This window comes from Taudactylus pleione, unplaced genomic scaffold, assembly GCF_031769625.1.
Source record: "Taudactylus pleione unplaced genomic scaffold, aTauple2 ptg001240l, whole genome shotgun sequence".
NCBI classification, from domain to species: domain Eukaryota; kingdom Metazoa; phylum Chordata; class Amphibia; order Anura; family Myobatrachidae; genus Taudactylus; species Taudactylus pleione.
In genome coordinates, this window is record NW_028285640.1 from 164,729 (window position 1) to 185,099 (window position 20,371).

Genomic DNA, 20,371 nt, shown 5'->3' on the forward strand with positions numbered 1-20,371 from the left:
TACTGAGGTTACATTACAACATGACATAAGTGTCAGATTTTACTATGGTATACTGAGGTAACATTACAGCATTACATAAGTGTCAGATGTTACTATGGTATACTGAGGTAACATTACAGCATTACATAAGTGTCAGATGTTACTATGGTATACTGAGGTAACATTACAGCATTACATAAGTGTCAGATGTTACTATGGTATACTGAGGTAACATTACATAAGTGTCAGATGTTACTATGGTATACTGAGGTAACATTACAGCATTACATTAGTGTCAGATGTTACTATGGTATACTGAGGTAACATTACAACATGACATAAGTGTCAGATGTTACTATGGTATACTGAGGTAACATTACAGCATGACATAAGTGTCAGATGTTACTATGGTATACTGAGGTAACATTACAGCATTACATAAGTGTCAGCTGTTACTATGGTATACTGAGGTAACATTACAGCATTACATAAGTGTCAGATGTTACTATGGTATACTGAGGTAACATTACAGCTTTACCTAAGTGTCAGATGTTACTATGGTATACTGAGGTAACATTACAGCTTTACCTAAGTGTCAGATGTTACTATGGTATACCATATTGTTTGAATAGAAATCACAGGGGCTCTGCACTCACCATAATAACTAACAATAATAATAATAAACACAATAAACAGTGGGGTTTTGGTTCATGAATTGATCAATGCATTTAAGCTTGCAGCCCCCGTCAAGGGACCCCACTTTACTGCAAGTCCCTACTCTATTGCTCAGAATTATAACATGGACACAGCCATCACATTAGTGCTACACTCAGGGTATGCTCTCTGGTTTAAAGCTCACAGAAACTTTGCTTTTACAGGTGAGACAGTCACCCAGCACAGCTGTTGCAAAGCACCTAGGAATACAGCTGACACAAGATAATTACACAGGATAACAGGGGGCATGAGAAACTGTGATCACATGATGATTAATTATAAAAATAATGTCATTATGTAAGCACAGCCTCACTCCACTGTCCCTGCGTTTGCTCGCCCTTTCCCTCCCCCCTATCCACCAGGCGGGGGTCTTATCTTGTGCGCATGCGCGGTTCTGATATATACGTATTTTTGTGCTAAAAGTAAAAACTCCAGCTCTACATGAGCCCCATCAAGTAGTGCGAGAAATTCTGAAAACTCCTCCGGCGCGTGCGTTACCCTGAGTGTCCGTACATAGCCGCCGCTGCAATCCGTTCAGACATGTGGATGTGGATAGTAGTGCACGCAAACATGGTCCGTTCAGTGGGCGCGTTATGGGACCGTCGCGCCTACTCCACACTCAGAGCCTCATTACTTCCGGCTAGGCGTATTGCTATATCGCACAGTCATGTAATCTGCGTGTAGCCCATCACCTGGATCTCTGCGTGTGATGTAACAACATCTGTGCGATACATTATAAACATCATTTGTTATATTAGCAGTAATTCCATCTGTCCTGTAACAGCCCCTCGTTCTCCTGCTACCTGACGTCACACTGCATTCTGCTGGCGCAGATTTCTCCCCGTCGCTCCTAACCCCAGACAGAAGGGATTTATCGTCTAATTCTTACTAATCCATTTTTCTTCACCACTAACTTTCTCTTCTACAGAAAAAAAAAGCCCTGGAAAGGGATTTGGAACAGAGTAGACAAAACTGAGGATTAAATGTCGGCGTTACACATTAATATACATACAACATACGATATATGTCCTAAGGTGTACGGCAGTCTGAGAGCCTCATTCAGCGGTGCCCGCAGTCGCAGTAATGCGCCATTATTATGTATCACTTTATGGCGTGTACTTTGACTGGGTATAGAAGTGGCAGCATTTTCATTGAGACTCATTGGGGGGAGGGAGGTAATAGCCTCCGATTTTGAATGTGTGGCGCAATTCTGGCGTTTTTCTTGCGAGTTTCAAGTTGCCTTATGTAACCGTATGTGAATATATGCCATTATGTTCTTAATGTTAAACATACAAGTTGTCAGATGTAAAAGGCTGTGACTTGTAAACTCGCTTTGAATGCGCCTAAAAATCTCGCCAAAAAAAGGCGGTTCCTCTGGCCGGCGTGATGGCTTTGTCACCTGGCTCCATATCTAAGATAATGTTAAAATCCATAAATAAAGGAATAATAAAGCACAGGGTCCCCTCCTCATAATAAGTGAAACCAGCACTAGTGCTCCTGCCTGGGCTAGGCGTATGTATAAAGGGCCTGATTCATGTGCTCGCAATCGGGTCGATGGTGGGGCACTGAGCATGCGCGGCGTGCGCAAGCCCCGGAGCTAGTGAGAATTTCACTTGCTCCGAGGCTCGCTACAAACGGGGCGGCTGTCGATGTTGATAGACAGCTCGTCCCGTTTTGTAGGCGGGGAGGGAGGGTGGCTGTACAAACGGTGGCGTTCCCGAAGGAACGCTTGCCGTTTGAGGGCGGCTCTACTGACGTCACTCGTGATGTCAGTAATGAGCTTCCTGCTCTTTTAGAGCAGGAAGCTCACTGGGGCTTGTGGGAACGAGACCCTACCACAAGGGTCTCGTTGCAAGCCCGATGGTCGCAACCATCACCTGGCCGCTCGTAAAAGCTGTGGGTGGTCACATGTGGAAACAGCAGTTAAATATTCACACTGCCTCTTGGCCTGCAGCTCTTTCTCACGCTGATCTCCCATCACCTCCAGCCGGATCCCGTCACACCCACATCTACAGCCGGTTCCCGTCACCCGCATCTCCAGCCGGTTCCAGCACCTCCAGCCGGTTCCCGTCACCCGCATCTCCAGCCGGTTCCCGTCACCCGCACCTCCAGCCGGTTCCCGTCACCCGCACCTCCAGCCGGTTCCCGTCACCCGCACCTCCAGCCGGTTCCCGTCACCCGCACCTCCAGCCGGTTCCCGTCACCCGCACCTCCAGCCGGTTCCCGTCACCCGCACCTCCAGCCGGTTCCCGTCACCCGCACCTCCAGCTGGTTCCCGTCACCCGCACCTCCAGCCGGTTCCAGTCACGCGCATCTCCAGCTCACACCTGCTCATTGTACATGTGATTAACTGAGTGCATTCCCCACTAAACTCTTATATTAATCGCTCTTCACTCCGTTCAACCTTGTGGTTGACACTTTTATTTTAATGATACTCTTACAATATTTTGTAGCCCGGACACAAAAACTAGAATCACTGGTTTTGAATAGGTTTATTCTAAAGAATTCTAATAACGGGTCATCTCTCATTTTAATGAGAACTGAGTCACTACATCATTATCCCCTTTTCTGCACTGAATTCAGGTATCTGAGAGAGCCCCCCCCCCCCTCCTCATGCTTCTTTTTTCCAGCCTTACAAGAGTAACAGGGGTATTCAATTCGGAGCGAAAAGACCGTGCTGGACTTTTCCCTCCACATCGCTGATTTTCCTGGGATAAAAGTATCGGGCGTGCGCCCGCTTTATCCCCGTATTCAATTAAAAAGCTACGAAAATGGGAGCCGCCGAAATAGGATCGGCGAAAAAAAACGGGATTTACCTGGAATAAATTGTAGGACCCCCCTAAAGCTGTCAAAACATGGGGGATCACTATGGGTACCCCCGTTTTAGCCTGCAAATGAAAGTAGGGGTTTTAAATAGCTGCGGCAGGTGTTTTTTTTCCGACCTTGAAGAAGTGATGCAGAAGAGCACTTAGGTTATTTTTTTCGTTTTTTTAAGTGGTCCCATCAAATTTGGGGTACATGAAAATGGTCCTAGCATATTTTTATGTCCCTAAAGTAATTTTTTAAAAATTCAGCAAAAATGCACCTGCCGCTAATAATCTATTCTAGAAAACACGTGCCGCATGCTTGCAGAATAGCCCTGAACCTATTTCCCTATTTTTAAACACTTTTTCCATTTTTTTTTTTTTTTTTCACCCCAATTTTTAAATAATTTTTTTGGGGTGTCCCTAATTTTTTTTAAAACTTTTTTATGACACAGTTTATTTTTAAATGACATTCCCAGGGTTGCAGGCTATTTTTTTTAAGCCTGCACCCCTAAACCCCAATTCTGCACTTTTTTTCGAAAACCTATTCAGTGGTGAAAAGTTATCCCCGTTTTTTTTCAAAGACTTTTCGAACCTGCGAAAAAGTATTTGAAATTGAATACGGGGATAATTGAAATCGGCGAAAATGACGTCATCGGCGATAATTTATCGCCGATTCCGAAACTTTCGCTCCAAATTGAATACCCCTGATAGTGTAAGAGAGATGAATGAATGTATCTATTCTAATCAGGGTACAAACAATGGGTTTAGGGCCTGATTCAGACCCACTCATGAGCGGCTGCTCCGTCGTGCGCATGCGCCAGACGCGACGAGCGAAGGACTTTCCTTCGCTCGTTGTGTCTGATCAAAGGGGGCGTGCTGTCGATGTTGATTGACAGCATGCCCCCTTTGGTTGGCGCGCCGGGGGCGTGCCTCCCTGATGGGGGCGTTCCCAAGGGAACGCCTACCGTCAGAAGCCGGCCCACTGACATCACTAGTGATGTCAGTGGGAGTGATTTTGGCTCAAAATCACTCCGGACCTTGCGGTTGAAAACCTCAACCGCAGGCTCCGGCTCGCAGTGGCGATGGTCGCGATGGTCACGACCATCGCGGCCATCAAACTGCACGCTCGTATAGGCTGTGGGTGGTGACCCACAGCTATACGAGCGTCCAGGAGGACGCTCCATAGTTATGGAGGACGGCCCTCATTCAGAGCGTGCGCTCTGCTCAGAGCGTACGGCTCTGAATGAGGGCCTTATTCCATTCTGCATATATGACAGGTTTTCCTCTTGAAAGTGGCTAAGGTGATGTATTACTTGAACATTGTAGATAATGGATAGAACTTTTCCTCTTTCCTCTGTCTTTGCCTGTACTGATTTTGCGGTGTCCTGGGCCAGAACTGGCACGTCAGGAATTACAGTGCAGGAACCCAAAGTGATCAGGTAGAGAGGCTCAGTGGAGGATATGCAGAGGAGGCTCTGACATCTCAGCAGGTGAGAACGGTGGGCGGTCCTCCACCTCACATGACTTGTAAAAGTCATCCAGCTCAGATCTGTGCATGCTGGCACTATATAAATAACTGTTACTAGTAATGGTGCTTTGCTCCCACTGGATCACAAAGAATTTGCCCCTGATTTTTCCAAGCTTTTCTGCTTTTTCTACCACAAACCCTCCACATCTTTGCTGTTGAATGGCCTTCGCGGTACCCCCATGGGGCTGGGACATGGGACTCACCAGGGATGTCCTTTATTTCCCCTTTTGTTCAATCAAGTCCTTGATCCCCTGCTGCGACTTTTACAACAGTGGTCTCAGTTCCAGGGAGTCCGAGTGGACGCTGATGATATTCTCTTATATATCGCACACCCTGAGCGCTCGTTAATCTTGATTATGGACACAATTTGACAGTTTGGCGACATGGCAAAGTGTTTGAATCCCTCTAACCCTTCTTGAGGAGCCTCTTATCCTTCATCCCAGTTTTGTCTTTTCATCTGGCAAGGTGGTACAGCCCGCATTAATCTTAGAAAGCTCTGTCAGCCAATGGGGGGGGGGATACATTTTCCTAATATTCTAACATATAATCATGCCATTCAATTGCGGTTTTTAGTAGACTGGTTACATGACCAAGATGTATATGCCAACACGTCCCTGGAAATGCAGTGGTTACCCAGCACCATGGCCCTCAAAGATTTTCTCCATATTCACAATGAGTTAAACCCATTAGAGGTTCGTAATAGCCCCCTTATAACATCAACTAGATGACTATGGCATATTCTACATCATAAGACTTTCCTAAATGTCCACAAATCCAAATAATAATTTGGTAAGATGCTTCTCAGTATGCTGGCCCTATATAAATAAATGTTACTAATAATAATAATAATAATAATTTGGTAAAGTGCTTCTAAAAGGTGCGTACACACTTGCCAATATTCTGAACGACTAAACGATAATGATACAGTTATCGTTTAGTCGTTCACTGTATCGGCCAATTTGTACACATGAACGATAACGACCAGTGACCAACGATGCGCGCTTCCGCAGGTCGTTGGTCTTTGTCGTTCATCGCCCGAACATGCAGGCCAACCTGATGAGCCCGGCACTGAACGATATCATTAATGATATTGTTCAGTGTTTGTGCTCAATGTCGTTAACGACATTAAGCACACCCCTGCTGGGGACACACTAAACTTTGTCGCTCATGAAGCAAAACGTCTGGTGTGTATGCTCCTATATAAATGCATGTTACTAATAATAATAATTTGGTAAGATACTACCCAGTATGTTGGCACTCTATAAAGAAATGTTACTAATAATAATAATATTAATAATAATGTGGAAAGATGCCGCTGTGTATGCTTGCATACATTTTTTTACTAATAATAATTTGGTAAAGTGCTGCTCAGAATGCTGGCACTATATAAATTCATGTTACTAGTAATAATAATTTAGTAACATACTGTTATGTATGCTGGCACTATATAAATAAATGTTACTAATAATAATAATGTATGCTGGCACTATATAAATAAATGTTACTAATAATAATAATAATTTGGTAACATACTGTTATGTATGCTGGCACTACATAAATAAATGTTACTAATAATAATAATGTATGCTGGCACTATATGAATAAATGTTACTAATAATAATAATTTGGTAACATACTGTTATGTATGCTGGCACTATATAAATAAATGTTACTAATAATAATAATAATGTATGCTGGAACTATATGAATAAATGTTACTAATAATAATAATTTGGTAAAATGCTTCTCAGAATGCTGGTACTATATAAATACATGTTACTAATAATAATACATAATAATAATAATACAATAATTTGGCAAAGTACTTCTCAGAATGCTGGCACTATATAAATACATGTTACTAATAATAATAATTTGGTAAGATACTGTTATCTATGCTAGCACTATATTAATGCATGTTACTAGTAATAATAATTTGGTAACATAAAGTACTGTTATGTATGCTGGCACAATAGAAATAAATGTTACTAATAATAATAATTTGGTAAGATGCTGCTGTGTATGCTGGCAGTATATAAATACATGGTAATAATAATAATAATAATAATTTGGTAAGATACTACTGTGTATGCTGGTACTATATAAATACATGGTACTAATAATAATAATAATAATAATAATAATTTTTTAAGATACTGCTGTGTATGCTGGCACTATATAAATAATGGTTCTAATAATAATAATAATTTGGTAAAATACTATTGCGTATGCTGACACTATATAAATGCATGGTACTAATAATACTAATTTGGTAAGATACTGCTGTGCATGCTGGCACTATATAAATACATGGTACTAATAATAATAATTTGGTAAGATAATGCTGTGTATGCTGGCACTATATAAATACATAGTACTGTTAATAATAATAATAATTTGGTAAGATACTGCTGTTTATGCTGGCACTATATAATACATATTACTAATAATAATAATTTGGTAAGATACTGCTGTGTATGCTGGCACTATATAAATACATGGTACTAATAATAATAATTTGGTAAGATACTGTTGTGTATGCTGGCACTATATAAATACATGGTACTAATAATAATAATTTGGTAAGATACTGCTGTGTATGCTGGCACTATATAAATACATGGTACTACTACTACTACTACTAATAATAATAATAATAATAATAATAATTGGGAAAGATACTGCTGTGTATGCTGGCACTATATAAATACATGGTAATAATAATAATAATTTGGTAAGATAGTGCTGTGTATGCTGGCACTATATAAATACATGGTACTAATAATAATAATTCGGTAAGATACTGCTGTGTATGCTGGCACTATATAAATACATGGTAATAATAATAATAATTTGGTAAGATACTGCTGTGTATGCTGGCACTATATAAATACATGGTACTAACAATAATAATTTGGTAAGATACTGCTGTGTATGCTGGCACTATATAAATACATGGTACTACTACTAATATTAATAATAATAATTGGGAAAGATACTGCTGTGTATGCTGGCACTATATAAATACATGGTACTAATATAATTATTTGGTAAGATACTGCTGTGCATGCTGGCACTATATAAATACATGGTACTAATAATAATAATAATTTGGTAAGATACTGCTGTGTATGCTGGCACTATATAAATACATGGTACTAATAATAATAATAATTTGGTAAGATACTGCTGTGTATGCTGGCACTATATAAATACATGGTACTAATAATAATAATTCGGTAAGATACTGCTGTGTATGCTGGCACTAATACATGGTACTAATAATAATAATTTGGTAAGATATTGCTGTGTATGCTGGCACTATATAAATACATGGTACTAATAATAATTTGGTAAGATACTGCTGTGCATGCTGGCACTATATACAGTGCCTTGCAAAAGTATTCACCCCCTTTCAATTTTTCATGTTTTGTTGCCTCACAACCTGGATTGTGTGAAGGTGTGCATCATTTCATTCACATAACATGCCTACAACTGTGAACTTGTGGGGTTTTTTTATATTGTGAATCAAACAACATTTAGGACAACTAACAGAAAACGTCAGCGTGCATAACTATTCACCCCGCTAAAATCAGTACTTTGTCGAGCCACCTTTTGCGGCAATTACAGCTGCAAGTCATTTTGGATAAGTCTCTATGAGCTTGCCACATCTTGCCCCTGGGATTTTTGCCCATCCCTCAAGGCAAAACTGCTCCAGCTCCTTCATGTTAGATGGTTTTTGCTTCTGAACAGCGATCTTCAAGTCTGACCACAGATTCTCACTTGGATTGAGATCTGGGCTTTGACTAGGCCATTCCAACACATTTAAGTGTTGCTTTAGCAGTATGCTTTGGGTCATTGTCCTGCTGGAAGGGGAACCTCCGTCCCAGTCTCAGATCACAGGCAGACTGAAACAAGTTTTGCTCAAGAATATCCCTGTATTTAGCACCATCCATCTTTCCCTCGACTCAAATCAGTTTCCCAGTCCCTGCTGCTGAAAAACATCCCCACAGCATGATGCTGCCACCACCATGTGTCACTGTGGGGACGGTGTTCTTGGGGTGATGGGATGTGTTGGGTTTGCGCCAGATATAGCATTTTCCTTGGTGGCCGAAAAGTTCAATTTTAGTTTCTCTGACCAGAGCACCTTCCTCCATACATTTGGGGAGTCGCCCACATGCCTTCTGGCAAACTCAAATCGTGTCTTCTTATTTTTATCACTAAGTATTGGCTTTTTCTAGCCACTCTTCCTTAAAGCCCAGCTCTATGGAGTGTACAGCTTATTGTGGTCCACATGCACAGATACACCAGTCTCTGCTGTGGAACTCTGCAGCTCCTTCAGGGTTACCTTTGGTTTCTGTGCTGCCTCTCTGATTAATGCCCTCCTTGCCCGGGCTGTGAGTTTTGGTGGGCGGCCCTCTCTTGGCAGGTTTGTTGTGGTACCATGTTGTTTCCATTTGATGATGATGGATTTGATGGTGCTCAGGGGGATCATCAAAGATTTGGATATTTTTTTATAACCCAACCCAGAATTTTACTTCTCAACAACTTTGTCCCTGACTTGTTTGGAGAGCTCCTTGGTCTTCATGGTGTGATGCCTCTTGCTTAGTGGTGTTGCAGCCTCTGGATCCTTTCAGAAAAGGTGTGTTTATACCAGAGGTTTTCAACCGCTGTGCCGCGGCACAGGAGTGTCCCGCGGGTGGTTGTGAGGTGTGCCGCAGCGCTAGAGCCGCCGGTCACATTAAAGAGCTGCGGCCCGGGCAGCGCTGCCGCTGAGCTCCTCTGGGAGGCTCAGGCACGCCCGGGCCGTGACCTGCCCCAACGCGGCAGCGTGACATCACACAGGTCACGCATGCCGCGTTGTCTGCCTGGCCTGCCCGCCTGCCCGAACAGAGTCTCAGCCAGGCCTTTTCTCCCCCTCGCGGCCAGCCACCCCTTCTCTCCCTCTCGCCTGTGGCCAGCCAGTACTCCCACCTTCGCCAGCGGTTAGCCACCCCTTCTCTTCCTCCTGCCTGCAGCAAACCAGTACTACCCGCCCGCGACCAGCCACCCCTTCTCTTCCACCCGCCCGTGGGCAGCCAGTACATCTCCCCCTCCAGTGGCCAGGAAGCCCTTTCCTCCTAGCCGCCCGCAACCAGTCAGCCACTGCTGACAGCTCTGCACCGTGGGAACCTGCAGCCGATGACAGACAGGTAAGTCTAAAAAAATTTAAATTTATTTTTGATGTGATTTTGTTTCTTTGTTTGTTTCTGTGGGAGTCCTTGTTATTTTTTTTCTGTGGTTGCCTATGTTATTTTTTTCCTGTGGGGGGTCTATTATTTTTTTTCTGTGGGGGTCTATGTTATTGTTTTTCTATGGGGGCCCATGTTATTTTTTTCTGTGGGGGCCCATGTTATTTTTTTCTGTGGGGGCCCATGTTATTTTTTGCTGTGGGGGTCTATGTTATTTTTTTCTGTGGGGGCCTATGTTATTTTTTTCTGTAGGGGTCTATGTTATTTTTTTTCTGTGGGGGTCTATGTTATTTTTTGTCTGTGGGGGTCTATGTTATTTTTTGTCTGTGAGGGCCTATGTTTTTTTTTCTGTGGGGGCCAATGTATGTGTGTGTTATTTTTTTGGGGCCATTGTATGTGTGTTTTATTCCTGTGGAGGCCAATGGGTGTGTTTTTTTTATGTGAGAGCCAATGTGTATGTTTTGCATAGGTCGTGCACGCCACATCGCCGGATGGTGTGCCTTGGCAATTTTAAAACCTTGCCTAGTGTGCCTCGAGTTGAAAAAAGTTGAAAATCACTGGTTTATACTGACAGATCATGTGACACTAAGATTTCACACAGGTGGACTGTATTTCACTACTTATGTGACTTCTGAAGGGAATTTGTTTGCACCAGAACTTTTGAGGGGCTTCATTTCACTTCACCAAATTAGACTATTTTGTGCAAATCCATCACATAAAATTCAGATTAAAAAAATAAATCAATTACAGGTTGTAATGTAACAAAAAAGGTAAAAAGCCAAGGGGGGGGTGAATATTTTTGCAAGGCACTGTAAATACATGGTACTAATAATAATAATAATAATAATTTGGTAAGATACTGCAGTGTATTCTGGCACTATATAAATGCATGGTACTAATAATAATAATAATTTGGTAAGATACTGCTGTGTATGCTGGCACTATATAAATACATGGTATTAATAATAATAATTTGGTAAGATACTGCTGTGTATGCTGGCACTATATAAATACATAGTACTAATAATAATAATTTGGTAAGATACTGCGGTGTATGCTGGCACTATATAAATACATGGTACTAATAATAATAATAATAATAATAATAATTTGGTAAGATACTGCTGTGTATACTGGAACTGTGTAAATACATGTTACTAATAATAATAATCATCATCATTTGGTAAGATACTACTGTCTATGCTGGCACTATATAAATACATGTTACTAATAATAATAATCATTTGGTAAGATACTACTGTGTGTGCTGGCACTATATAAATACATGTTATTTATAATAATAATTTGGTAAGATACTGCTGTGTATGCTGGCACTATATAAATACATTGTACTAATAATAATAATAATAATTTGGTAAGATACTGCTGTGTATACTGGCACTATACAGTATAAATACATGTTACTAATAATAATCATCATTTGGTAAGATACTACTGTGTATTCTGGCACTATATAAACACATGATGATAATAATAATATTATTATTATAATAATCATATGGTAAGATACTACTGTGTATACTGGCACTATATAAATACATAATATTCATTTGGTAAGATACTGCTGTGTATACTGGCAGTATAGAAATACATATTATTAATAATAATCATCATTTGGTAAGATACTGCTGTGTATACTGGCACTATATAAATACATGTTACTTTAATAATAATAATCATTTGGTAAGATACTGCTGTGTATGCTGGCACTATATTATTATTATTAGTAAGATGTATTTATATAGTGCCAGCATACACAGCAGTATCTTACCAAATGATTATTATTATTATTATTAGTAAGATGTATTTAAATCATTTGGTAAGATACTGCTGTGTATACTGGCACTATATAAATACATCTTACTACTAATAATAATAATCATATGGTAAGATACTGCTGTGTATACTGGCACTATATAAATACATGTTACTAATAATAATAATAATAATCATATGGCAAGACACTGCTGTGTATGCTGGCACTATATAAATACATGTTACTAATAATAATAATCATATGGTAAGATACTGCTGTGTATACTGGCATTATATAAATACGTGTTACTAATAATAATCATGTGGTAAGATACTGCTGTGTATACTGGCACTATATAAATACATGTTACTAATAATAATAATAATAATCATATGGTAAGACACTGCTGTGTATGCTGGCACTATATAAATACATGTTACTAATAATAATAATCATATGGTAAGATACTGCTGTGTATACTGGCATTATATAAATACGTGTTACTAATAATAATCATGTGGTAAGATACTGCTGTGTATGCTGGCACTATATAAATACATGTTACTAATAATAATCATGTGGTAAGATACTGCTGTGTATGCTGGCACTATATAAATACATGTTACTAATAATAATCATATGGTAAGATACTGCTGTGTATGCTGGCACTATATAAATACATGTTACTAATAATAATCATATGGTAAGATACTGCTGTGTATACTGGCACTATATAAATACGTGTTACTAATAATAATCATGTGGTAAGATACTGCTGTGTATGCTGTCACTATATACATACGTGTTACTAATAAATGAACACGTGTAAAGTGCCTGGAAGTGGTATTCTGTCACCTCTTACAACATTAGCGCCAAGTCTGTGAAATAACTAAGAGGGCTGCATTATAAATACAAATCCCAGAAGTGAGGAACTACAGTACAGGTTGAGTCTCCCATATCCAAAATGCTTGGGACCAGGGGTATTTTGGATAACGGAATATTCCGTATTTTGGAATAATTGCATATCATATGAAATATCTTGGGAATAGGACCCAAATATACACACAGAATGCATTTATGTGTTATATACACCTTATACACATAGCCTGCAGTTAATTTTATACAATATTTTCAATAATTTTGTGGCTCAAACAAAGTTTGTGTACATACATGAAATTCATTTATGTATCATATACACCTTATACACACAGCCTGAAGGTAATTTTAGACAATATTTTTAATAATTTGTGCCTTAGACAAAGTTTGTGTACATTGATCCATCAAAAATCAAAGGTTTCATAATCTGAGTCATGCCAAAAATATTCCGTATTTCGGAATATTCCGTATTTCGGAATATTTGGATATGGGAGACTCAACCTGTATTTGCACAGAGGATTATAGAGAATGTACTGTAACACAAATTTCCTGGACAGTTACTATTAGAGTCTGAATATAAGTAACATATATATGGAGAAACTCACCATTCGCGAACACCCGGTGCCAGACTGAGGAGGGATGTGGCATCGTTCCATGGAGAGGCCGGAAACAGAACAAAGAGACATGAATAGTAGAAGCAGTAATGAGCTAGCACATATGTATTGTTCACAAAACATTTCATACAAATTGTCCAGCAGATGAGAGAGGGCAGAATGCTATAGACCAGGGGGGGCCAATCCGGCCCTCCAGGACCCCGAACAGGTCACATTTTCCAGGACAGCAGCTGGTGCACAGGTGCATTCATACCTAACTGACATTCTACAGATCCACAGGTGGTCTGGAAAACATGAACTGTTGCCCTTGTGGACCACTGTGGCCACCCCTGCTATAGACAGTCTACAAGTAGGAATAGATAGGCCTGGATCCCACCCACGTCAGAAGGCCACACCTAACGGATGGTGTTATGGTCTGGAGGCCTCTCCCTCAGAAGGACATATAAGTCCTCAAAAAGATCCAAAGAAGGGCTACACAATGGTGAGATGTTACCGCTACTACTCGCAGTAACACCCATTGGCGGTAATATTTGCCAGGTCTTGCAGCTTTACAATTCCATCCAATGCTGAATCACCCTCTGAAGGCTTACCTCACTATGCTCTATGGGCCTGATTCAGTACGGATCGCAATTGCGATCACAGCTGTGTAATCGCACGCAACACACCTGTGAAAATATGCTAAAGCCACCACTCAGCCAGCATAGAGACGCCCACTGCTGCCTTCTGACATCTGTAATACCTCACAGTCCTGTGTATACATCAGTAACATCAGCCACAGCACAGCCAGCATAGAGACGCCCACTACTGCTATCTCACATCTGTAATACCTCACAGTCCTGTGTATTCATCTGTAACATCAGCCACAGCTCAGCCAGCATAGACACCCACTACTGCTATCTCACATCTGTAATACCTCACAGTCCTGTGTATACATCTGTAACATCAGCCACAGCTCAGCCAGCATAGAGACGCCCACTACTGCTATCTCACATCTGTAATACATCACAGTCCTGTGTATACATCTGTAACATCAGCCACAGCACAGCCAGCATAGAGACACCCACTATCTCACATCTGTAATGCCTCACAGTCCTGTGTATACATCTGTAACATCAGCCACAGCACAGCCAGCATAGAGACACCCACTACTGCTATCTCACATCTGTAATACCTCACAGTCCTGTGTATACACCTGTAACATCAGCCACAGCACAGCCAGCATAGAGACGCCCACTACTGCTATCTCACATCTGTAATACCTCACAGTCCTGTGTATACATCTGTAACATCAGCCACAGCTCAGCCAGCATAGACACCCACTACTGCTATCTCACATCTGTAATACCTCACAGTCCTGTGTATACACCTGTAACATCAGCCACAGCACAGCCAGCATAGAGACGCCCACTACTGCTATCTCACATCTGTAATACCTCACAGTCCTGTGTATACATCTGTAACATCAGCCACAGCTCAGCCAGCATAGACACCCACTACTGCTATCTCACATCTGTAATACCTCACAGCCCTGTGTATACATCAGTAACATCAGCCACAGCACAGCCAGCATAGAGACGCCCACTGCTGCTATCTCACATCTGTAATACCTCACAGTCCTGTGTATACATCTGTAACATCAGCCACAGCTCAGCCAGCATAGACACCCACTACTGCTATCTCACATCTGTAATACCTCAAAGCCCTGTTTATACATCTGTAACATCAGCCACAGCACAGCCAGCATAGAGACACCCACTGCTGCTATCTCACATCTGTAATACCTCACAGTCCTGTGTATACATCTGTAACATCAGCCACAGCACAGCCAGCATAGAGACACCACTACTGCTATCTCACATCTGTAATACCTCACAGTCCTGTGTATACATCTGTAACATCAGCCACAGCACAGCCAGCATAGAGACCCACTACTGCTATCTCACATCTATAATACCTCACAGTCCTGTGTATACATCTATAACATCAGCCACAGCTCAGCCAGCATAGAGACACCCACTACTGCTATCTCACATCTGTAATACCTCACAGTCCTGTGTATACATCTGTAACATCAGCCACAGCTCAGCCAGCATAGAGACACCCACTACTGCTCTCTCACATCTGTAATACCTCACAGTCCTGTGTATACATCTGTAACATCAGCCACAGCTCAGCCAGCATAGAGACACCCACTGCTGCTATCTCACATCTGTAATATCTCAGTCCTGTGTATACATCTGTAACATCAGCCACAGCACAGCCAGCATAGAGACGCCCACTGCTGCTATCTCACATCTGTAATACCTCACAGTCCTGTGTATACATCTGTAACATCAGACACAGCACAGCCAGCATAGAGACGGCCACTGCTGCTATCTCACATCTGTAATACCTCACAGCCCTGTGTATACATCTGTAACATCAGCCACAGCACAGCCAGCATAGAGACGCCTACTACTGCTATCTCACATCTGTAATACCTCACAGTCCTGTGTATACATCTGTAACATCAGCCACAGCTCAGCCAGCATAGAGACACCCACTACTGCTCTCTCACATCTGTAATACCTCACAGTCCTGTGTATACATCTGTAACATCAGCCACAGCACAGCCAGCATAGAGACGCCCACTACTGCCATCTCACATCTGTAATACCTCCCAGTCCTGTGTATACATCTGTAACATCAGTCACAGCACAGCCAGCATAGAGACACCCACTCCTGCTATCTCACATCTGTAATACCTCACAGTCCTGTGTATTTATCTGTAACATCAGCCACAGCTCAGCCAGCATAGAGACGCCCACTACTACTATCTCACATCTGTAATACCTCACAGTCCTGTTTATACATCTGTAACATCAGCCACAGCACAGCCAGCATAGAGACACCCACTACTGCTATCTCACATCTGTAATACCTCCCAGTCCTGTGTATACATCTGTAACATCAGCCACAGCACAGCCAGCATAGAGACACCCACTACTGCTATCTCACATCTGTAATACCTCAGAGTCCTGTGTATACATCTGTAACATCAGCCACAGCTCAGCCAGCATAGAGACGCCCACTACTGCTATCTCACATCTGTAATACCTCACAGTCCTGTGTATACATCTGTAACATCAGCCACAGCACAGCCAGCATAGAGACACCCACTATCTCACATCTGTAATACCTCACAGTCCTGTGTATACATCTGTAACATCAGCCACAGCTCAGCCAGCATAGAGACACCCACTACTGCTATCTCACATCTGTAATACCTCACAGTCCTGTGTATACATCTGTAACATCAGCCACAGCTCAGCCAGCATAGAGACACCCACTACTGCTATCTCACATCTGTAATACCTCACAGTCCTGTGTATACACCTGTAACATCAGCCACAGCTCAGCCAGCATAGAAACACCCACTACTGCTATCTCACATCTGTAATACCTCACAGTCCTGTGTATACATCTGTAACATCAGCCACAGCACAGCCAGCATAGAGACGCCCACTACTGCTATCTCACATCTGTAATACCTCACAGTCCTGTGTATACATCTATAACATCAGCCACAGCACAGCCAGCATAGAGACGCCTACTACTGCTATCTCACATCTGTAATACCTCACAGTCCTGTGTATACATCTGTAACATCAGCCACAGCTCAGCCAGCATAGAGACACCCACTACTGCTCTCTCACATCTGTAATACCTCACAGTCCTGTGTATACATCTGTAACATCAGCCACAGCACAGCCAGCATAGAGACGCCCACTACTGCCATCTCACATCTGTAATACCTCCCAGTCCTGTGTATACATCTGTAACATCAGTCACAGCACAGCCAGCATAGAGACACCCACTCCTGCTATCTCACATCTGTAATACCTCACAGTCCTGTGTATTTATCTGTAACATCAGCCACAGCTCAGCCAGCATAGAGACGCCCACTACTACTATCTCACATCTGTAATACCTCACAGTCCTGTTTATACATCTGTAACATCAGCCACAGCACAGCCAGCATAGAGACACCCACTACTGCTATCTCACATCTGTAATACCTCCCAGTCCTGTGTATACATCTGTAACATCAGCCACAGCACAGCCAGCATAGAGACACCCACTACTGCTATCTCACATCTGTAATACCTCAGAGTCCTGTGTATACATCTGTAACATCAGCCACAGCTCAGCCAGCATAGAGACGCCCACTACTGCTATCTCACATCTGTAATACCTCACAGTCCTGTGTATACATCTGTAACATCAGCCACAGCACAGCCAGCATAGAGACACCCACTATCTCACATCTGTAATACCTCACAGTCCTGTGTATACATCTGTAACATCAGCCACAGCTCAGCCAGCATAGAGACACCCACTACTGCTATCTCACATCTGTAATACCTCACAGTCCTGTGTATACATCTGTAACATCAGCCACAGCTCAGCCAGCATAGAGACACCCACTACTGCTATCTCACATCTGTAATACCTCACAGTCCTGTGTATACACCTGTAACATCAGCCACAGCTCAGCCAGCATAGAAACACCCACTACTGCTATCTCACATCTGTAATACCTCACAGTCCTGTGTATACATCTGTAACATCAGCCACAGCACAGCCAGCATAGAGACGCCCACTACTGCTATCTCACATCTGTAATACCTCACAGTCCTGTGTATACATCTATAACATCAGCCACAGCTCAGCCAGCATAGAGACGCCCACTACTGCTATCTCACATCTGTAATACCTCACAGTCCTGTGTATACATCAGTAACATCAGCCACAGCTCAGCCAGCATAGAGACACCTACTACTGCTATCTCACATCTGTAATACCTCACAGTCCTGTGTATACATCTATATCATCAGCCACAGCTCAGCCAGCATAGAGACACCCACTACTGCTATCTCACTTCTGTAATACCTCACAGTCCTGTGTATACATCTGTAACATCAGCCACCGCTCAGCAATACATATGCGCAATGGCTAACAATCGCTCGATCTGCGTACAGAGGCCCTGATTCAGAGCCAGACGCTCTGACAGAGCGCACGCTCTGAATCAGGGCCATCCCTCTGAGTTTTCAGAGCGGCCTCCTGGCTGCTCGCATAGCAGTGGGTGACCACCCACAGCTATAGCGAGCGGCCAAAAAGATGGTCGCGATGGTCAAGACCATCGCAACCATCTGGCTTGCGACGAGACCCTTGCGGTAGGGTCTCGTTCCCGCAAGCCCTGGAGTGCTTTTGGCACTCCCACTGACATCACTTGTGATGTCAGTGGGGCCGGCCCCAGACGGTAGGCGTTCCCATGGGAACGTCTCCGTCTGGGCAGCCACGCCCCTGGCATGCCCACCAAAGGGGGCATGCTGTTACTCACCATCGACAGCACGCCCCCTTTAGTGCGAAACCCATAGCGACGGCTTGACCGGCGTTATTCGGGTCTCGCGAATGCGCACGTCAGAGCCGCCTCCGTCGTGCGCATGCGCACTTGGCCAACATCGCTCAGCGCTCGCGAGCGGGTCTGAATTAGGCCCACAGTTGCATTTGCGATAAGTGCTGGATCAGGCACTATGTGCTGGAGGCTTACATTATTGCATTTTATGTGCTGGAGGCTTACATTATTACACTCTATGTGCTGGAGGCTTACATTATTACACTCTATTTGCTGGAGGCTTACATGATTACGCTCTGTGCTGGAGGCTTACATCATTGCGTTGTATGTGCTGGAGGCTTACATTATTACGCTCTATGTGCTGGAGGCTTAGATTATTACGCTCTATGTGCTGGAGGCTTACATTATTACGCTCTATGTGCTGGAGGCTGTATACAGCTGTACTTATAGCTGTATATTACATCCAGAAAGTTTATATCTGCAGTGTTCCCTTGGCAGCACTGTCCCAGCACTGAACATACATCATCCCCAGATATAACACTAATAAATGCAGGCCGTGGAATTTATACAGAATGTAATGTTTGTTTACATGTAAGGCAAAGCCGCGTTCCTAGCTGAGATCTGGGCTCAACGCCATGATAATCCCATCCTGTGCTTCAAGACCCCCGGCCCTGCAGAAATGCAATGAGCCGGTGTTGTACTCCACAAGGACTGGGAACCGGAGTATAACTTATAATATATACAGGATTTCTATTCTCAGCAATCCTGTGTATATCCGTCACTAGCAGATCATACACTGATTACCGGGCATCACATGCTAGAAGACATACAGTAACATCCTGCTCTGTCCCTCTGTGACATATTACCTGACACCCTGGATATTAGGATTACTGATAGGGAACAGAAACGGTTTATAAAATCAGCTATATGTGGTTCATGTATCTGGATATAACCATATGTTTAAAAGTTATTGGCAAATTGCAAGACACGTGACGTCCAACCAAGCAAGTCCCAGGAGTCCATCCAGCACAGGGGTGAAAGTTTAAAACTTGGTAAATCCATGTTACACTGCGGGGGAAGGGGCGAAAAACGTAAAATACACGGACAGTTTGGGAGTTGGGGGAATGGGGAATGTGTCCAAGCTCAACTCTACATTACTGCGTGAAATTAAAGCAGCCGGTATTATTATATGCTGTATACAATAACAGCCAGTATTATGTGCTGTATGTAATAACAGCCGGTATTATTATATGCTGTATGCAATAACAGCCGGTATTATTATATGCTGTATGTAATAACAGCCGGTATTATTATGTGCTGCATGTAATAACAGCCGGTATTATTATATGCTGTATGTAATAACAGCCGGTATTATTATATGCTGCATGTAATAACAGCCAGTATTATTATATGCTGCATGCAATAACAGCCAGTATTATTATATGCT

General features: G+C 42.5%; 1 protein-coding gene across 7 annotated transcripts in view; it reads right to left on the minus strand.

The window, feature by feature from the left end:
• The window catches only part of NRBP2 (nuclear receptor binding protein 2), a 220,245-nt gene that overhangs the window by 33,690 nt on the left and 166,184 nt on the right, over positions 1-20,371 (minus strand). For all 7 annotated transcript variants that reach the window (XM_088462449.1, XM_088462444.1, XM_088462447.1 and 4 more), the window contains one exon: positions 13,518-13,541. In XM_088462449.1, coding sequence (XP_088318575.1) covers positions 13,518-13,541 — 24 coding nt within the window. The remainder of the gene's footprint in view (positions 1-13,517; positions 13,542-20,371) is intronic.